The sequence below is a fragment of the Gekko japonicus genome, unplaced genomic scaffold, assembly GCF_001447785.1.
Source record: "Gekko japonicus isolate JY-2015 unplaced genomic scaffold, Gekko_japonicus_V1.1 scaffold2103, whole genome shotgun sequence".
Classification (NCBI taxonomy): domain Eukaryota; kingdom Metazoa; phylum Chordata; class Lepidosauria; order Squamata; family Gekkonidae; genus Gekko; species Gekko japonicus.
This window is the reverse complement of record NW_015173735.1, coordinates 233,733-252,049: the sequence shown is the minus strand read 5'-3', so window position 1 is coordinate 252,049 and position 18,317 is coordinate 233,733. Positions and strand designations below refer to the sequence as shown.

Sequence of the window (18,317 nt, the reverse complement as noted above, 5' to 3'; positions counted from 1 at the left end):
CTGGAAGTGACATCATTGTGGGAGGTATTCTAGGATTCACCCCAAATGCTATAGTTTAACCATAGAGTTTAGAGGCAATCCTAGACCATTGCTCCGACATGATTACATCATTTATAGTTTCGTGCCAGAAGTGATGTTGTGCACTGGTACAATGCTGACAGCACCCCCTCCATTTCCCCCCCACTGGCCTGTGAAGCATTGGCGTGGATCAGGAGGAAATTCCCCTTGCAGGCCTGCAGCTCCAAGATGAACGATAAAGGAGAAAAGAGCAAAGTAGAAATTAAAGGTGAGCTGTTTGAATAAGGAAGAGAGACTACTGAGGAAAGCACAGAGTTAAAAAGGGGGGGAGCTGAAAAAAATAAAAACAACTACACCAAAGAAAACAGAAAGGAAACAGAAGAAGCAATGTTTTGAAATAACCCTCCCCCTTAGGAAATAAATAAAGGCCAGGCTCACAATCCATCAAAACATCCCCTGTTGCACTTTTGTAACTTGTACTATTCTTTTCAGTGGAGCTTGTCCAGGTGGAAGTTCCCAGTGGATGGTGCTCAATGCAATTTTGTCTACAGAAATAACAGGATGTGTTAATAAAACACCGAAGAGTGGGTGCTAAAAAGGCCAAAACAGATACGCAATGTGGCCCACTGTACAGAGGCTTCAGTTCCTCCCACCCTTGGCTTGTCAACAAGACCAGGGCAGCTAAGAAGAGTTATGCCATGTTGTCTCTAAGATAATAACCTCCTCCACTCACACATATACGCCTTCATTCAATTTACAACAAAGTCTTGAAAAACAAAAGTAGCGCCATATGTTGCATCTACAGGGAGTGATTATAATAATGTGCCAGCCAGGTAGTGTATAATTGCTTCAGTTCAGAAATGGCATTGAGTCACAGAACACTGAGACCAGCACATTTTCTGCAATTAGTGTTCTGCATTCATTTTCCATCAGGTGGAGAGAGGGGGGGAAACACACACATTTGTTGTGCTGCATCGATTTTAAACCGCCAGAGTGTTTATGTTTCAGAAGGGAAAGCATTTAAAGATACAGTGCTTTCCAAAAAGGGAGGCAAATGGCTTTATTAGCAATGGGGATTTGCAGTCATACCTCTCAGCAAGCCCTCATTAGACTTGAATTTATCACTTTCCTACCTGATGGGGCTGGTGGCTTTGGCCTTTTATAAATGATTCACATTCGAAATGCTGAATCATGCCACTGAGGGTACCAAATAAATGGATTAGCCTGGCTTCACTTCCCACTGCTTCTACTAATATATTTTTCTCTACTGGGTCTTATCAGTGTACCTTGGATTAGTAGATCTTTACAAGGATATCTTCCTTGTCACTATGGGATGCAATCTGACTGACCGAAGGTTGCCAGAAGTTCCCTGTACTGTGAGACAGCCCATATTTCAGAACTTCACAGATGCACAGGATGGCAGAGTATTCCTTACTGGAGAACGATGTTGTTTCATAAAACTTCACAGAACAGACATTAAACCACTGTGACATTTTTGGTTTGCTTCAGCCCATCCTGCTCTAAATCAGTATAATTGTCCGTCACTGGGCTGGCATTTTATTGCACCTCAGCCTCAGTGCTAAGCATTTGTGTACATTAAAATGTACACACTCAGTAGTTTCATGATGGAAAAGGACTTAATTACTTGAGCTGTAATCCTACACGCATGAGCTGGAAGAAGGTGTCCAATGGTGTTGAGTAAAGTGGTAGGAAAACCCATGGAACAAAGAGAGACTTGGTGGTTGAAAGTGCCATCAGGTCACAGTGTCAGAATCCACAGCTGTCAATCAAATACACGTTTGTAGCAAAGTATTATTTTATTGAAGCCATGAAGAAGCTGGAATAAGTTCACTGTTTGGAATAACCAGAACGGTCTGGGCAAAGTATAATAAAGCAGTTTCATAACAGCTCTAACCAATAGACTTGGTTCCCGCTCACACGAGTGGGTTTGCAAACTCGCGCCTAAAGCCTGAGAAACAACGGTTTTCTAAAAGATAAACAATTATGTTCTTCTCACACATTAGTTCATTATAGACTAAGCGAAGCCAACTCTCCACCACCTGTGACCTTGCTGATTATGATAGTTGAAAGCAATACTAGCGTTCATTGAAAGGAATGCATGAGACAAGAGAATGTATGCTTCAAAGCCTCGGTAGACATGCACAGTTAGATCAGCTAGGAACAAGAGGGTAACGAGGGGGGGGGAAGGCCATCGATATATGGGAAGACTTCAAACACATACAGAGCTCTTTGGCAGCTTGCTGACACACAGCCACCTTATGGGAACCCTGTAGGGTTTTCAAAGCAAGGTGGTTTACCATTGACTTGTGTCTGCACAGCAACCCCAGACTTCCTTGGTGGACTCCCATACAATTACTAACCAGGGCTGACCCTGCTTAGCTTCTGAGATCTGATGAGATCAAGCTATCCTGGGCCATCCAGGTCAGAGCAAGTGAGACTTACTTACTGGTAAGCATTCAGATGATTGGGCTGAATTTCCCATTAATGGCTTTAATGGGATTTAGCCAGGAATAATTTCCCCTGTCCATTAATTACAATGACTTGTGCAGATGATCTCTGCCATTGGAACCAATGGGTAAGACCTACATTGGCTTATTTATCCCAGCCATTGGTGCTTTGTAACTTCTTGATTGTCCCTTCTCCTGGCATTATAGAAACTACTTATAGAAATTACACCAGAGTCCAGTGGCACCTTCATTTTAAAAGTGTGTCTGTATTGCAATGATTTTGGAATCCAGTTATAAATACAAAGACCTTTGTCTTCATTCATGGCAAAAGCTTATGAAGTAAGGAAATATGCAGTGGTTCCCAAACTGTGGCTTATGATCCAAAAATGGACCACAACCAGAGGTCATTTCGGGGGGGGATCGCAGTTCCCCCAGGTGAGGTACGGGAGGCGGGTTGGAGCTGCTGCTCCCTGCTCAGTCAAAGAGTCATCTCCGGAAGATTCTGAATCTTCTTCTCCATTCAATTTTCCATCGTCTTCCTCTGCTTTTCCCAGCTGAACCCTCTGGAACTCTTTAGCTTTAAACACAGAGTCAATCTTCTCTTTTTTATCCATTATCTTAAAATTTACTCCTTCAGGAAATAGCCATTTGTATCCAATTAAATTAGTCTGAAGAAAAGTCACTAATTCTTTATATTTCTTCCTCCGCTGTCTCACCTGACCACAACTTTCTTGTAGGCAGTTCATGAGGCCCAAAGTCTAAAGCCAAAAGGGAGGCTCTAGGATTCACATACCAGTAGTGGGAGGAGATAGGGTGGAACTTATACACTCCCTCATCCTTTTTCCCATTCATTCTGCAGCCCCATTCTCAAGTATTTGGTGTTTCCCAGCTACCAGCAGCACAGGAGGTGATGGGCATAGCTGCCCCTTCGTCTCCTGCAGCTTGAGGTGCTGCAGTGGTAGGTCCCAAAGGTCATGTAAGTTTAGAAGTGCGCCCCACTTCAGAAAGTTTAGGGACCATTACGTGACAGTGTGTGTTTATAATTATGGTGTGTTTGTCTCTGGCAGAGCTCGATTTAATATGTACCACTAAGTAAGGTGCAGGGGTAGGGGGTTGCTGTCAAGTCAGCCCATGGCAACTCCATAGGGTTTTCAAGGCAAGAGTCATTTGGAGGTGGTTTACCATTGCCTGCCTCTGGCCCCGGTCACACGGGCAGGAAACTGCGGGGGAGAAGCGTGGCTGTTTGCCCTGGGGCAAACTACTGCGCAGTTACTCGATCAGACCTCCCGTGGAGGTCCTGTGGAGGTACCATGGCGGTTCCATGGCAAGGGAAGGGTGCTGATCACGGGAAAAGCCGGTGCGCAATGAAGAAGTGCGCGCAGCGGCAAACTGTTTTGTTTTCGTGTGTACACGACTAATGCGCATGCTCCGTTGGGTGTGTGTGCGCATCCATAGAGACGTGGACAAAAAAACCCCACCTTATGTGCAAGGGGACATGGGCGGGCGCCGGATGCCACCGGAAACGCGATCAGATGCCCACCCTTGCCCCGCAGTTTCCGGAAACTAGTACCTCCGAGGTACTAGTTTTTTGCCAGGCAGTTTCGGCTGGAAGCCTCGGTTGAGCCACGGGAGTGCTATGCTTCCCAGATGTGCTGGTGAGATCGCGCCCGGAAACTCCGCCTGTTTTCCGTCTCACTTGTGTGGCTTCTGTTCCGTGTGACCGCGGCCTAAATACGGTAACCCTGGATTTCCGTGGTGGTCTCCCATTCAAGTAGTAACCAGGGTCAACCCTGCTTAGCTTCAGAGATCTGATGAGTTCAGGCATCAGATATCTTAATCAAAGAACAAAACCTAGAAATCACTATGTTACCATTGGGGGGGGGGGGTAACACTATGGGACCTGTTAAACTTAAACATATTTTAGGACCCCAGGCCTCTGGAAGTTCATTTAAATAAATTAGGGATTAACGGGTTGGCATTTTATAAAGCAACCTCTCCCTCCTTTCCACTCATTTTTATTTGTGGCGGTGTTGCCAATTTTACCCTACCTTTTACCCTCTAAGGCTCAGTTTTCTAATATTCTAAAAACAAAAAAAGAACATTTTGAATTCAAAAATATAGCTAAAATATCCCCATGTTTATCTCCAGTTTCCAACTATTAGCCAAAATAATGTCTTAGAAAGACAATGGTTTAGGCTTTGACAGAAATTGCACAATCTCAAAAGACTTAAGTTTCAAGAGTGAAGAAGCAACCTCCCCTTTCTGAATGGCCTCACCCCTGCTGTCATTTTCTTATTAGAAACATGATAGACATTAGTAAGAGGTCCCCTCCTTAGATACAGAACTGGCAATATCTTGATGAGACATCAGGGAAGAGTCAGATGATAGACTTATTGTTGATATTATTACTAATCCTGGAATAAGATGTCCTGTACTTACTCCAACTTCTGATTTGATTGCGAACGAATCAAAAGCTGAAGAGAGTTAAAATGAAGACAGGGAACTCTGGTAAAATCAAAGGCTCTTGACTAAAGTTGAGACGAAATAAGTGGTGCTTTTTGTGAAAGTTTTGGGGCCCCTGAAAAGTGGCATATGCTGAGTTGGGGAGGGGGAGAGAAACAAGTATTTGTCCATGGCTTGAGGTCAGGAATAGGAATACATCCTCACATTGCTGAGGCAAATGAATGGCACTTCCAAATTCCCACACTGTGGCAGTTTTCTTGTATGCAGTCAACGTGCACTGCAGCAATGTCATTGCTGAGTCATCCTAGCGTCTGATTAGGCAAGATGTTAAATGTGAGTTGGACTGGGGAAACCTAAACACAACTTGCATTTAACATGGGACCCAGCACTCACCTTTAAAATAGCATGTTGGAAATTAGGTCCCGGGTACTGTGTGGGAGCTGCGGTGGCTCAAGTGGTTAAGACGCTGAACTGCAGGCTGTGGAAGGTTGATAGTTCAGCAGTTCGAGACCCAAGTTGCCACATGACGGAGTGAGCTCCCATCTCTAGTTCCAGCTCCTGCCAACCTAGCAGTTCGAAAGCAAGAAATTGCAAGTAGATAAATAGGTACCATTTCAGTGGGAAGGTAACAGTGTTCCGTGCGCCTTGGTGTTTAGTCATGCGGGCCACATGACCACGGAAACGTCTTCGGACAGTGCTGGCTCTTCGGCTTTGAAATGGAGATGAGCACCGCAACCCTAGAGTCGGATTCGACTGGCTTTCGAGCAAGGGAACCTTTACCTTTACCTTACTGTGTGGCAGCAGGAAGGGCTTCATCATTCCCTTCCTTCCACCCCACACACTTTTGCTAGCCTCCCCATGGCCCTTTTCTGCTAGTGAAAGCTCGTGGGGTGGAAAGTTGGGAATAATGAAGCCCATCCTGCCTCTGTGCTGTGCTCAGGAGCCAATTTGGCCCTTACATACTATAGTTTAGATGAGTGCCTCATCACATGTTAAAAATTAGTTGGATTGGGGTTTCCCTCAACCCCACTCATTTTTAATACCTCATCTAATCAACCCTTTAATAACTGCTGATCAGCTCAGCAATAGTGGGCAATGAAACCTCCACAGGACAAGGTAACTGGGAGGCAGGCTGGTTGCCCTTAAATACTTGAGGCTCTTCTTGAAAACTGTTCAGAAGCGGCCACTCATTTGTTACCAGGAGCAGGACAAAAAACACAAAAGAATTCTTATCAAGTTACTCCCGCTGCCAATTTACCTATAGCCACAAAACCCTCTATGACCTGACCCGGCCTAAACATTCTTTGGGGAATGCCTTATCCCCATTTACCATTTTTTAGATTGCTATCTCATAGAAATTAAGACCTGTGTTTGCACGGAGTAGGACTTTTTAGAGCTCATCAACCATTACTGCAGTGAATATTGGGAAAGTTGGAACCCCACATGCTGTTCCTACTTCTGGCATGCACAAAATGGATTTGAAGTCTGAATTAGGATGCATATGCAGCTGCGTGCACACAGGAATTCTCCCCTGATCTGGAATATCATATGACAATACCCTCACACCTGTACAGTACTATGTTCATCATCAGTATTCTGACTTTTAGGTTCACATGTGGAAAGACAAAATCAGGCACAGCAAATGTAATTTCCTCCCCTCTTCACCTCCCCTGCCCAGAGATGCAATAATATATGAAAAAGGTTTGTCTGCGATGGGGCCAGAGTTCTGAAAAGCACTGGTATAAGGGAATTTAAAGACGACATATTTTTCTGTCATATTAGACATTCTGGTATTCTGTTCAGGATACGTCCTGCTTAATTTCCCCTGCAGTTTGTATTATCTGCATAAAGTCTTGTGCAGTGTGTTATTGCTAAGTGACATTGTTTAATTGTTTAGCACAATGGCTAGCCATACAAAATAGCACACTATACAAAACCAAATGCAGTGCACTTTCGTACAAATATCCATCTGGTATTAATGCCTCGCTTCTCCTGGTACTACAGAATTAGAATCCCTTGCAATGAAATCCATCACCTCAAAGGGAAGCAAGTGCAATGGTCCTTTTCAGCTGAGCATTTGATATGAAATAAGCATGACTGGGGAGCATTTGATATGAAAATGGAAAAACCAAGTTACCCATCGTACATGCCCAGATAATTTAATTAATCGTAAGTTGTTGTTATTCTTGTTAATCACACCATCCCAGCTCACGCCAGGCTCTGGGCAATGTACAGCAGAGGAACAAAGCCATAAACCAAATGTACAAAACATTAAAAATTCAAATATAACAAAAATAGAATGAAAAAAGAAAACCAGGTTAAAAAGAAGTCCTAGATGAGGTCCTTAAAAATTTCATCCCAGTTCTGGACTGGCTGACCACTTTCTGGGCAGGGGGAGAGGAAACACAAGATCAGAATTAAGGGGAAGGGGAAAGGGAGAGGGTGCCAGCTACAAGAGAAAACCACTGCTGTCCTCAACCACAAGCCTGGAGTAACATCTCTGCCTTCCAGGCTCTGTGGAATTGCAAAGGATCCCACAGAGCTCTGGTGGTATTAGGCAGAGAGTTCCACCAGGTCAGGGCCAGGACCTTTTTGGTCAAGGACAGCTGGACATCTTTGGGGCCAAGGATCACCAGCAGGTTGTTACCTGCAGAGTGTAAAGCTCTCCTGAGGACGTACCAGAGGAGAAGCTCCCACAGATATGTTGGTCCCAGACAGAGGTCCTTTCGGGGGGGAATGCGGGGGAACACAGTTCCCCCGGGTGAGGTGCAGGGGTGGGGCACATGACGAAGCCCCGCCCCCAGGGCCAGGGCCTTTTTGGTCAAAGACAGCTGGACATCTTTGGGGCCAAGGATCACCAGCAGGGTGTTACCTGCAGAGTGTAAAGCTCTCCTGAGGACGTACCAGAGGAGAAGCTCCCACAGATATGTTGGTCCCAGACCACTCAAGGCTTCCAAGGTCAATACCAAAACCTTAAACCTGACTCAATACTCGGCAGGAAGCCAGTGTAGCTGGCACAGCACAAGTTGAAAATATGCTGTTCATGATGTTCCCATCAGAACTTGCACCGCCACATTCTGGATCAGCTGGAGTTTCCGGTGTCAGTCTCTGTGGTATGCCAGCATAGAGTGAGTTGCAGTAGTCAAGCCTGGAGGAAGCCATTGCATGGATTACCATAGCTAGGTCAGGCCACAACAAGAAAGAAACCACTTGCTGAGCTTGGCGTAGATGGAAAAAATGCCAGCCTGGCAACATGTGTGACCTGGGCCTCCATAGTTAAGGAGGGATCCAAAATCATGCCCAAACTCTTGACGGATGGTGCCAGTATCAGTCTGGCCTGGATTCCAATCCCAAAGCCAACCCCCCCCCCCGCCACCGAACCTCCATCCTCATTGGATTCAGTCTCAGCCTTAATAAAAGAACAGCGGCATGATCCACATACATATGCTCCATAGGAGGAATCTGGTTACCAGGTTCAGCAGAGCTTCCTGTTCTCCTTACATGGTGAGAGGAATTGTTTTTGGTCTGGAGCTGTGGGTAGGAGAGGTTCAACAGGATGGGAAATCTATTGCAGATGCTGGCTTCCTGTTGCAAATATTGGCCAGCATGCTGAAATGCTTCTGGGAGTTTGCAGCTGAGCATCAGCTAGGGAAGCAGAGGGAAGGAAGAGAGCACCACTGGACTCCACGATGATCTTCCATCATAACTGCAGCATGTGGGGATGAATATTGCCCTGTGAGTGGGTATGCTCTATTTGCTTTGCATCTTGTGAAACAATAGCAAACATGTCTGAGGATTTGGGGATTCTGTTTTTCAAGCGGTATTTGGAAACATTGTCAAAAGGCATGGATTATTCTTTAAAACTTTGTAATATCATTTATTTGCCAGGAACCAGCAGCTGGTCTAGGTTGTGGAAGAAATATGGTCCTCGTTTACCTCTTAATGATCTTTGCTTATACGTTTCATCCACGGATGTTGAAGAGATGCTTAATGTGGCTGGACTGAAGTATCAGTCATATGACCTTCCATCTAATATGGACATAACAGATTGTTTTACTGAAGGAAATGAAAAGGGGGAGCTGATGCTTGATTTTTTGACAGAAACTTGTCATTTTAGTCAAACTGCCCCACTTGACCTAAAAAAGGAATTGGTGGAAGACCTGAAAAATCTTTACAGTGAAAATATAGGAGGAAGGTATTTTTTCAATAATACCCTGAGTGCAATAGTGGTTGAATCCTCAAAATGATTCAAATGGATTCTTCTGAGATAAGAAATGGAATAGTTTTCTTACTGTTCAATATTTTAATAGCAATGGAAAGTAAAAAAAAACTTTTAACTGTTTATTAATTCTTTGTCTGTGGATAAATCTAGGTGTAACAATATTAGGAGATAATTGTCTGTGGTTGTAAGTAGCTGCTTAACAATATTGTTATGAATGCATATTAAAATTCTGTTAATAGATTAATACATAATCTTCTGAGTCATGTAACATTATCCTTATATGTAGTCTGTTTCCATGTGATACGATCATTAATCAAAACTCGAGAAATGGAAATCACAGGTCTACACACCTCTGATTGATGGGAAAGATATTGTAATGACCTTGATCACCCTTTTATGATGAAATATATAGAACATGAAAAGCGATTCTAAATAATGCCTTTCAGTAGCTTTTGCGGTTATTATACCAAGTATTTCAACACCTTAAAAAGCAAGTTCTATTCCCACCTTTTAGTTGTATTTCATTTTTGGTTCAGGCCAACAGTTTGCTTGGCAGGGTCAGGAAACTAGTAGCATGGAAGAAGAGTACAACTTTCCTTACTACTGGAAGAGGCAAGTCAAGAAAAAGGGAAATCCTGATCAAGTGGTATAGTCATGTCCATTTACAGTATTTATTCAAATACAGAACTAGTCCACCCCCTCCAAGATGTGCCATAAAAAGGGAGGGAAAGGCCTTACATTTGCAAACAAGTTTCAATTACGTCCAATAATATGTGTATGTAACATTTTAAGGGGTTTGTCTTACATTAAGGATTGTCTTCCCTTCAAGTAAATACATCAGTTATTCTGGTGAAAGTAGAAATGTCCAAATAAAGAAGGGATCTCATTCAGGATCATTGTACACTTTTTGGCAGTTCAAGCAGTTGATTAAATTGGGGGTGTCATAGGGGTGATGGGTCACTGGGCTTGAGAGCCAGTTTGGTGTAGTGGTTAAGTGTGTGGACTCTAATCTGGGAGAACCGGGTTTGATTCCCCACTCCTCCACTTGCACCTGCTGATGTGACCTTGGGTCAGTCACAAGCTCTGGCACAGCTGTTCCTAAAAGAGCAGTTTGTGTCAGAGTTCTCTCAGCCCCACCCACCTCACAGGGTGTCTGTTGTGGGGAGGGGAAGGGAAAGGAGTTTGTAAGCCGATCTGAGACTCCAAGTGAAGGGCGAGGTATTCTTCTTCTTCTTGTTGTGCATATAAACCTACTGTATATAATATGTAACTTAAGAGATGGGGTAAGAGATAGCTCTCGCTTGGTGTATCCAACTCATGCGTGTGGCTAGTGTCCCATCTCACACATACCATATAATTTGCTAATGGTGTGAACTAGCAATGAAAGGTGCCTCAAAATCTTTGCTCTCTCACAGAGATTTCAGGAGAAACTCAGAACTCAGGCATGAGTTTCCATTAGAGTCATATAAACATAATGCCTGCCTATCTCAGCTCCTTCCTTGTCTTCTTCTATGATGGGACTGCATGTCATAGTACATGGGGGAGTGGAGTACCAGAGGGAAGAAGCTGAGGGAAAGCATAGGAATCACAGGTGGGTGGTACAGGGGTAGGTGATGCCTCTTAACCTTATATTAAAAAACTGCCCAAAGGATTGTGTGTATGGAGCTTGATGAAGCCATGGCCTTCTACATTTATTCAATTCATAGACCACTTTCCTGTACACATAGCACTCAGAGCGGTGAACAGCATTTCAGTAGATTACAGTCAAATCAACAAACAGTTAAAATTACAAAAAAATCCAATAGCTATTACAAGATGACACTTAAAGCCATTTCTTACCTATAGGTAAAGGTAAAGGTTCCCTTGCTCGAAAGCCAGTCGAGTCTGACTCTAGGGATGCGGTGCTCATCTCCGTTTCAAAGCCGAAGAGCCAGCGCTGTCCGAAGACGTTTCCGTGGTCATGTGGCCGGCATGACTAAACACCAAGGCGCACGGAACGCTGTTACCTTCCCACCGAAGTGGTACCTATTTATCTACTTGCAATTTCTTGCTTTCGAACTGCTAGGTTGGCAGGAGCTGGAACTAGAGATGGGAGCTCTAGAAGGAAGGGTAAAAGGAGGAGAACAGGGAGAGGCCAAGCACAGTGGAAACCATTGCTGTCCTCAGCCATAGGCCTGGGGGATATTCGATACTATTTTCCAGTTTGATGGGGGACAATTCAGGGATTCAAGGCTTCCGAAGATTTGTGGAGCAGTAGATTCTGCTTTTGCCAAGTCCTGCAGGATGCAGATGACATTTGGCAGAGAGTTCGACCAGACCATCGCCAGGGCTGAAAAGGCCTTGGCTCTGGTCAAGGACAACCAGATATCCTTTTGGCCAGGTATCACTAGAAGATTCTTCTTTCCAGAGTGTTATGCTCTTTTGGGGGTATACTAGGAGAGGCGGTCCTGTAGATACATGGTCCCAGACCATTTAGGGTCTTAAAGTCCCTACTGTAGCCTGTTTCATAAACTGCTAAAGAACAATATTTCAGATATTCCATACTATTTTCCAGTTTGATAGGGGACAATTCTGGGATTCAAGGCTGCCAAAGATTTGTGGAGCAGTAGATTCTGCTTTATCCTCAGTTAGGAGCATGGATTGGGGGGGAAGCCTTTAAGCAGGTACAAAGTCTTCAATTACTGAATGAGAACTTGCTCCCCATGAATCAAGGATTTACATGCCAGCATACTTCATTTTACAAATTAAGCAGTGACTGTAACTATGCTGGAGAAACTCCATGATGAAGGGTGGTCATCTGGTAGCTTTGTCTGTATCCACACTAACCCTATCCACACTTGGGGAATATAAGAGCAGGAAAAAGTACCAACCTCTCATTTCACTCTCTCCTAGCCTCATTTGGTACACGATCCAGATTTGCATGTTTTATTCTGCCAACAGCCTGAACTCCTTCCAAAGGGGATTTTTAGACAGGATGATGTTTCTTCTCTGTAGTCACCTGATTGACTAATGTAGGGTAGTTAAAGCTATGGATCATCTATTCCATTCCTCAAAATAAAGCATACGTTGCTCAGATCAGCGTGTAGCAAAAGGATATGATTTAAGATGATCCCTTGGCAATGACATTCACAGTTTTTGCACAGGCGAAATGGCGTTCGTGCTTCATGTCAGTTTCCCAAATGTTGGCAGGAGCAGATTAATGTATGTGCTAATGGTGTGCACTTTCCTCAGTGTCTGAGGTTTAAAAGCCACACCGTCTTTTTGTTTTGCTTGCTTTTGCTTTGAGCATGCTTGTATCATTGTTGTGGTGTCGCTAATGAACACAATCCAGAATTTTTTGGCTGCAATAAAAATAAGCTGTATTTTATAGGCATTGCTGTTCTATCTGCTGTAGTACACAGTGATGGATATGACCAACTGTAACCTTTCAGCTCACATTTATCAGTAGGGATTTTTTTTTAAAGATAGCTGAAGGTTATTAACTGTTTCTCATTCCAATGTTGCTGAATGAAGGAGGGAGTCTCAGTGCTTGTGTTTTTTAAATAAATCTTTGCCAAAGATATTGACATCAGTAGTTCACATATTTATTTTGCTTTTATGATTTTTGTGGTCACCAACAAAACTGTTCAGATAAACTGAAAGCAACTGAGTGTTTGAATGAATGCAATACCCCTACAGAATATGATTAGCTACTTTGAGGCCTTTTGCTTGTAAAGTACTCATGGCAAAAGAGAAAATGAAGGATCCTTTTGGAGCAGCTGATGGGGATATATAAGTTGGATGTGAACACTGTGATACACACCTGGTTCCGAGTGAATGTGATTTGTATCTGTTGCAGTAAAGGTGACTCAGCGTACCTAAACACTGGAGAGCGCTACATTTTCTCTTTGCTTTAGAATTTACGTATATGTTGTCTTCTTACTGAAGGATGCTTCTCCTTGTTTAAGCTGGGAATCCTCATTCTCCTCCTATTCCTTTGGCCTATCACACATGCACAACTTACTGCAGAGAATCCAAGCAATCAAGCCTTTGAGCTTGACTGGATTCTGTGGCTGCCGTACAAACCATTCTTTTTTCTCTGGTGTATTTATTCTGCAGCTACAACCAACCCCCCCCCCCACACACACACACAGTTTTTCTTAATTGGTGTTTGAGAGGGCAACCCAGCCAAGATCACTATGCCTGCAGGAAGCTGATGGTTCAACCCGGGTGTCAGGAGAGGGCAGCACCGTTGGGAGTAATTTCTTCCCCCCACCCCAACAATCTGAAACTAGATAGTCTTGTATCACAAGATTCATGCCGCTCATTTTAAAAACAACACATTCAAATGTAAAACAACGAGGGACACACTGATGAGTGGCGGAAGGTGCAGAGTGGGTAGAACAACCTGGATGTGGACATGGGAGTGGCTATCAGGGGGGCAGGAAAAAAGAGGCAGAGAGGGAAATCCAAGGGAATCTGTGTGCTTTTAAATTACTTTTGGCTTGGAAACGAAACAAGGGAAAACCCGAATTTGTAGGTGACACATAATTCTTTATGATGGTGAAACCCAAAGCAGACTGTGAAGATCTCCCCCAATTAGTTGAAAGGGTAATGATGCGGCCAATGAATTTAAAGGGATACACAAAGGAAAAAAAATTAAATCATAGTTTATACTGATGGTGCCTGAACGGATGGCATCTGTAGAGTGGGAGAAAAGCAGGGTAAAATGTTTAAATAAATGGATTTAAAGGGATACACAAAGGAACAAAATTTAAATCATAGTTTATACTGATGGTACCTGAACGGATGGCATCTGTAGAGTGGGTGAAAAGCAGGGTAAAATGTTTAAATAAATAAATAAATAAAGCATTAATGCCCTTCTTATTAATGCCCTTCACCCCCCCTGGGTTCCGGTTGCTCCCCCCCCCCCCCATCGGCTCCATTGGTTTGAAAGTCCTCTGCAAAGGATTCTGCTGTAAGTTTGTTACCCTAAATATGTTGTGATATTTGTTGTTATGCAGTATAAATAATTATGCAAGCAAATTGAACGAATTAACTGACATCCCCAATGTGATCACCACTTAATTTTTAACACCTATTTCATACTGACAGGATAAGATTTTGCTTTTTCTTAAGGACTGAAAATATATTACCAACCTGTAGGACAAAGTCTTCTTTTTAATAAAAGTACAAATGTTCAAATGAAAAGGATTAATATCTAATTTTATATCTTCATTTCCTTGATGTACCAAAATTATCTTAAAATATTTGTCATGGATGGAATGGCTTTCCACCAATTTGAGGCTTCTTCACCTCTTTTTTACCCCCCCCCTCTAGAGACTGTTAACATAAATTGTAGCATAAATCTTTGCCTTGTAAAGTAGCAGAAGGCGCATATAAAAACCCATATCTTTACTTCACATATTTCCCATTAACCATAATCTATAAGTAATTGAAGTTCATTACAAATTCTTGTAGGCTTTATTGCTATCATGCTGCATGACATACTGAACCTGGCTTGCATAACAAGAAGTCCTTGCTGGGAAATATCCTATTAACAATGACAGTGCATTTGTCATTGTGATAATAAACCCAAGAGCTGCCTGTACATTATAAATTATTGTGGTGCCATTTGCAACGCTGTAGTTTAAAGTTTTGTCAGCCCTTCCATTTTCAGGTCCTGGTTTTTCAGTGAGTTATAACTCAACCATAAAAAATCCACAGCCTGCTAAAATTTGGCTTACAAGGTCTTGGCCCAAGTCTTAGCCTGGGTTGATTCCCAGTTAAATTATACAAAAAGAAGCCTGGTAATTGAATAGGAGGTTATTTCCTTTATACAAACCTCCCAATTCATTCTGTTTTAAATATACTATTTACAGAGTTGCTGAGAGCTAATGGCTAAGGACCAGTTCAGATGTAATTATCTGTCTGTTAACCATTGTAAGTAGACTGTAGTGGGAAGCAAGATTGTGCGCTTGATTCCTTGCCTGTGCAAATTCATCAGTATTATTATATTAAATATGGCAATTATGAATGGGCTTTGTCTACTTTGCATGTATTGCCCTAGCAGCCTTCTGCTGACATAGTTCCTTTACTACCCAGGTTTGACAACCCACTTTAAACCCATGTTGAGAGGGGAATTTGCTTAGCATTAAGTATAAACCAGGTTAGTGTAGCAGACATAGACTTGGATCTATCAGCAATGTCCAATGATGGAATAGATTCTAACAGTGAGGTATGACTTTCTTGCCTGCAGTCCCAAATGCCCCCAACAGTATTCCTGGGGAAGAGGGGAACAGGAGGTCTACAGTGGGAGGGGTAATCAGTTAAAATTGCTGCCCTTCCATATGCAAAAAAACCTTCCCAGGATCCAACCAACTAGCCTTAGCCATTGTTATGGTTGTTAAGTGGAAGGGGAAGAAAGGGGATCAGAGGAAGGCCATGACTATATGGCCAGCCCCTGAACATAGAAATTAAATTCAGAGCTTTCCAGTGCAGTCCTATGCATAGGAATGTACTGCTGGACAATTACATAGGGTTGCCAGGTCCTCCCTGGCCACAGATGGGAGATGGAGGGGTAGGGTTGCCAGATCTAGGCTGGGAAACTCCTGTAGATTTGGGGATAGAGCCTGGGGAGGACAAGGGCCTCAGCGGGGTGTGACACCACAGATCCCACCCTCCAAAGCTTCCATTTTCTCCAGGGAAACTGATCTTTGTAGTCTGGAAAGGATCTATAATTCCTTGGGATCCCCAGGTTCCACCTGGAGGCTGGCATCCCTACATCATATTTATTTACTTAAATGTATATCCTTCCTGCCTGTCTCCCCCACATCCCCCCCGCTCTTCTTTACCATTTCCTGTTTTCATCTTTCTCTGTTTCTTAGGCCTCCCCTCATGGATATACACATTCACTCTTTCTTTGCAGCCTTTTTCTCCACTTCTCTTATTTTCCTCTCCCTCTGTATATCTTTTGTCCAGCCCCCATTTTCTACACTCCCTGGCTTCTTAGCCTTTTTTATACTTTGACCCACTTATTTTGTTCCCATCCCAGGACTGACCAGGTTGAAACTCTAGGCCCTTGGTTGCTAGGCATCCCCCACCATTGTAACTGTGATCTCAAGAGATTTGGGGAAATTTCAGTTCTCCCCCTCATCTTCACGGTTACGTGGGGACTGGAGCCCAGGTCTTCCAGATTCTAGTGCTAGATCTCTTTCTAACATTGATAGTAGTAGCATTCAATGAAAGAACTGTGGCTGGTATTGTGATTCCATGCAGGCAGAGAGCTGTTAAACGAATAGGCATTCTGCAATAATTTGTTGGCACATGAATTAAATAACCTTTATAGTTCCACTGCCTCCTTCTACTGCTCCTAAGCACTGTTAAAGAGAAAGGGAATCTGCCATCATTACAAAAGGGGTTCAGTGGGAGCTGCTACCAAGACTCATGTTGGTGCAGGTCTACTGAATGGCTAGCTGTGATGGACTGCACTTTTTAAAAGCTAGGAAGTGCTGTACAAACAGAGTAAAGGACTGTGAAGGGTTAATTCTTTAGAGAAACAGAGAGCCTTGAGTGACAGACTGCTCCAAGCAATCTGATTGGTTAGCATCAGCTGAGCAGAGAAACACTTAGCTGCATGCTGAGGAGTAAGCCAGATTTCTGCCTTTACTGAGCTGAGTCTGATTCTGACACCTACTCCTGGTCACTACATTAACAACTTTAGCTTGTGAGGCCAGATCATTCCCTAATAAAATTGGAACATCCAGTTCTCCCCACATTCCCATTATTCATTTGCCCTCGAATCCTTCATATTTAATTGGGAGTTCTCCAAATTTCACTTCAAACTCTAGGCCACTGATTCCCTTAATCCTGTATATTCTTCCTGGTAAGTACTGTTCTTTCTTTACTAAGGTCACACGGAGGAAAATGACGCAGCCAAAGTACGGCTTTTTAGAGCCGCACCAAAAGAGACACACGGTGGTGGGATCAGACAGATCCCCTGGACTGCCGCACGGTTGCCCCCCAGCAGGATCAGATGCCCGGGGGGGGGGGAAGCCACGGAAGGGAGAGCGAGGCAGCTGGCTGCACATGTGTGTGCATGTGCAGTTCTGCTGGGAGCCTCGAATGCTCCTGAAGACGGGCATGCCGGTGATCCCACGGCCGTGCTTGCTGCGGCGTTTCAGGTAGGTACTGCTCTTTTTTAGGTTCTTTTTTGCTGCGCGTTATCAGCCTGAAGGACGGGTGTGTGCTGCTTCCCAGATGTTGCGGTGTGATCGCGCCTGTTTGCTGCACCCCTGATCCATCCCTCTTGCGGGGCTAAACCTCCCGTGTGAACGGGGCCTAAGTTAGGCTTTATTAAGGTGACTTCTGCCCCTGTATTCCTTCAGCCTATTACTTCTTTGTTGTTTATGTCCACACTCCAAATATTCCCTGTTTAAATCTTCCCACACCTTCCAGACCTGTAAGACTCTAGCTGATCTCTCTGTTTGGGCTTCTTCTGGTACAAGGTCTGGTGGGAATTCTGTGACTGCTTTTGTCCTTTTAACTAAATCGATAGTCTTGGGTGAAGTTTGCTGTTTTCCTTTGTCTAACTTTGGACAATGGGCTTTCATGTGTCCCACTTTCTGGCAGTTAAAACACACTATTCTTCTCTTTCTATTTAGATCAGGTGTGTTCCACCTCACAGGGTTGGTTTTAGATAGCTCAATTTTCTCTGAGGTGCCCCAAACATATTTTTTCTTGACGGGGATTAGGAAAAGAGATCCTCCCGAGTCCCCTTCTATCTCATCTGATACAGTGGAAATTTCATCCACTGTTTTAACTTTTTATCCCTCAGGAACCATCTATATTGTGTGAGAAATTTATAAAACTGTTCCAAGCTTATTAGTTGCTTTAGTTCTTCAGATGTCTGTACTTTACTTCCCTCAACCCATCCGTTTAAAGCTCTGTCCAAACAACAACCTAGCTGTGTGTACATTTTGTCCTGCTTTCTTTTAGTTTCTCTGAATACTTTTCTACTTTGTTAGGCCATCAGCCCAAATCTAAGTCTGACTCTCTCCTTAAAAAGGAAATAATCTGAGGTTTCCTCCTCTCTCATCTCTGAATAAACATCATTCACTCCTTCACAAATCTGTGGGCACAAATAAATCATTCTGTCCTGATGCTGG

General features: G+C 43.5%; 1 protein-coding gene across 1 annotated transcript in view; it reads left to right on the top strand.

Annotated features, from left to right (window-relative positions):
* HNMT (histamine N-methyltransferase) overlaps window positions 1–9,196 on the top strand; it is a 58,871-nt gene extending 49,675 nt beyond the window's left edge. Inside the window, exon 7 of the mRNA XM_015423428.1 lies at window positions 8,838–9,196. Within this exon, the coding sequence (XP_015278914.1) occupies window positions 8,838–9,196 (359 nt within the window). The remainder of the gene's footprint in view (window positions 1–8,837) is intronic.
* The last annotated feature ends 9,121 nt before the right edge of the window (window positions 9,197–18,317 follow it).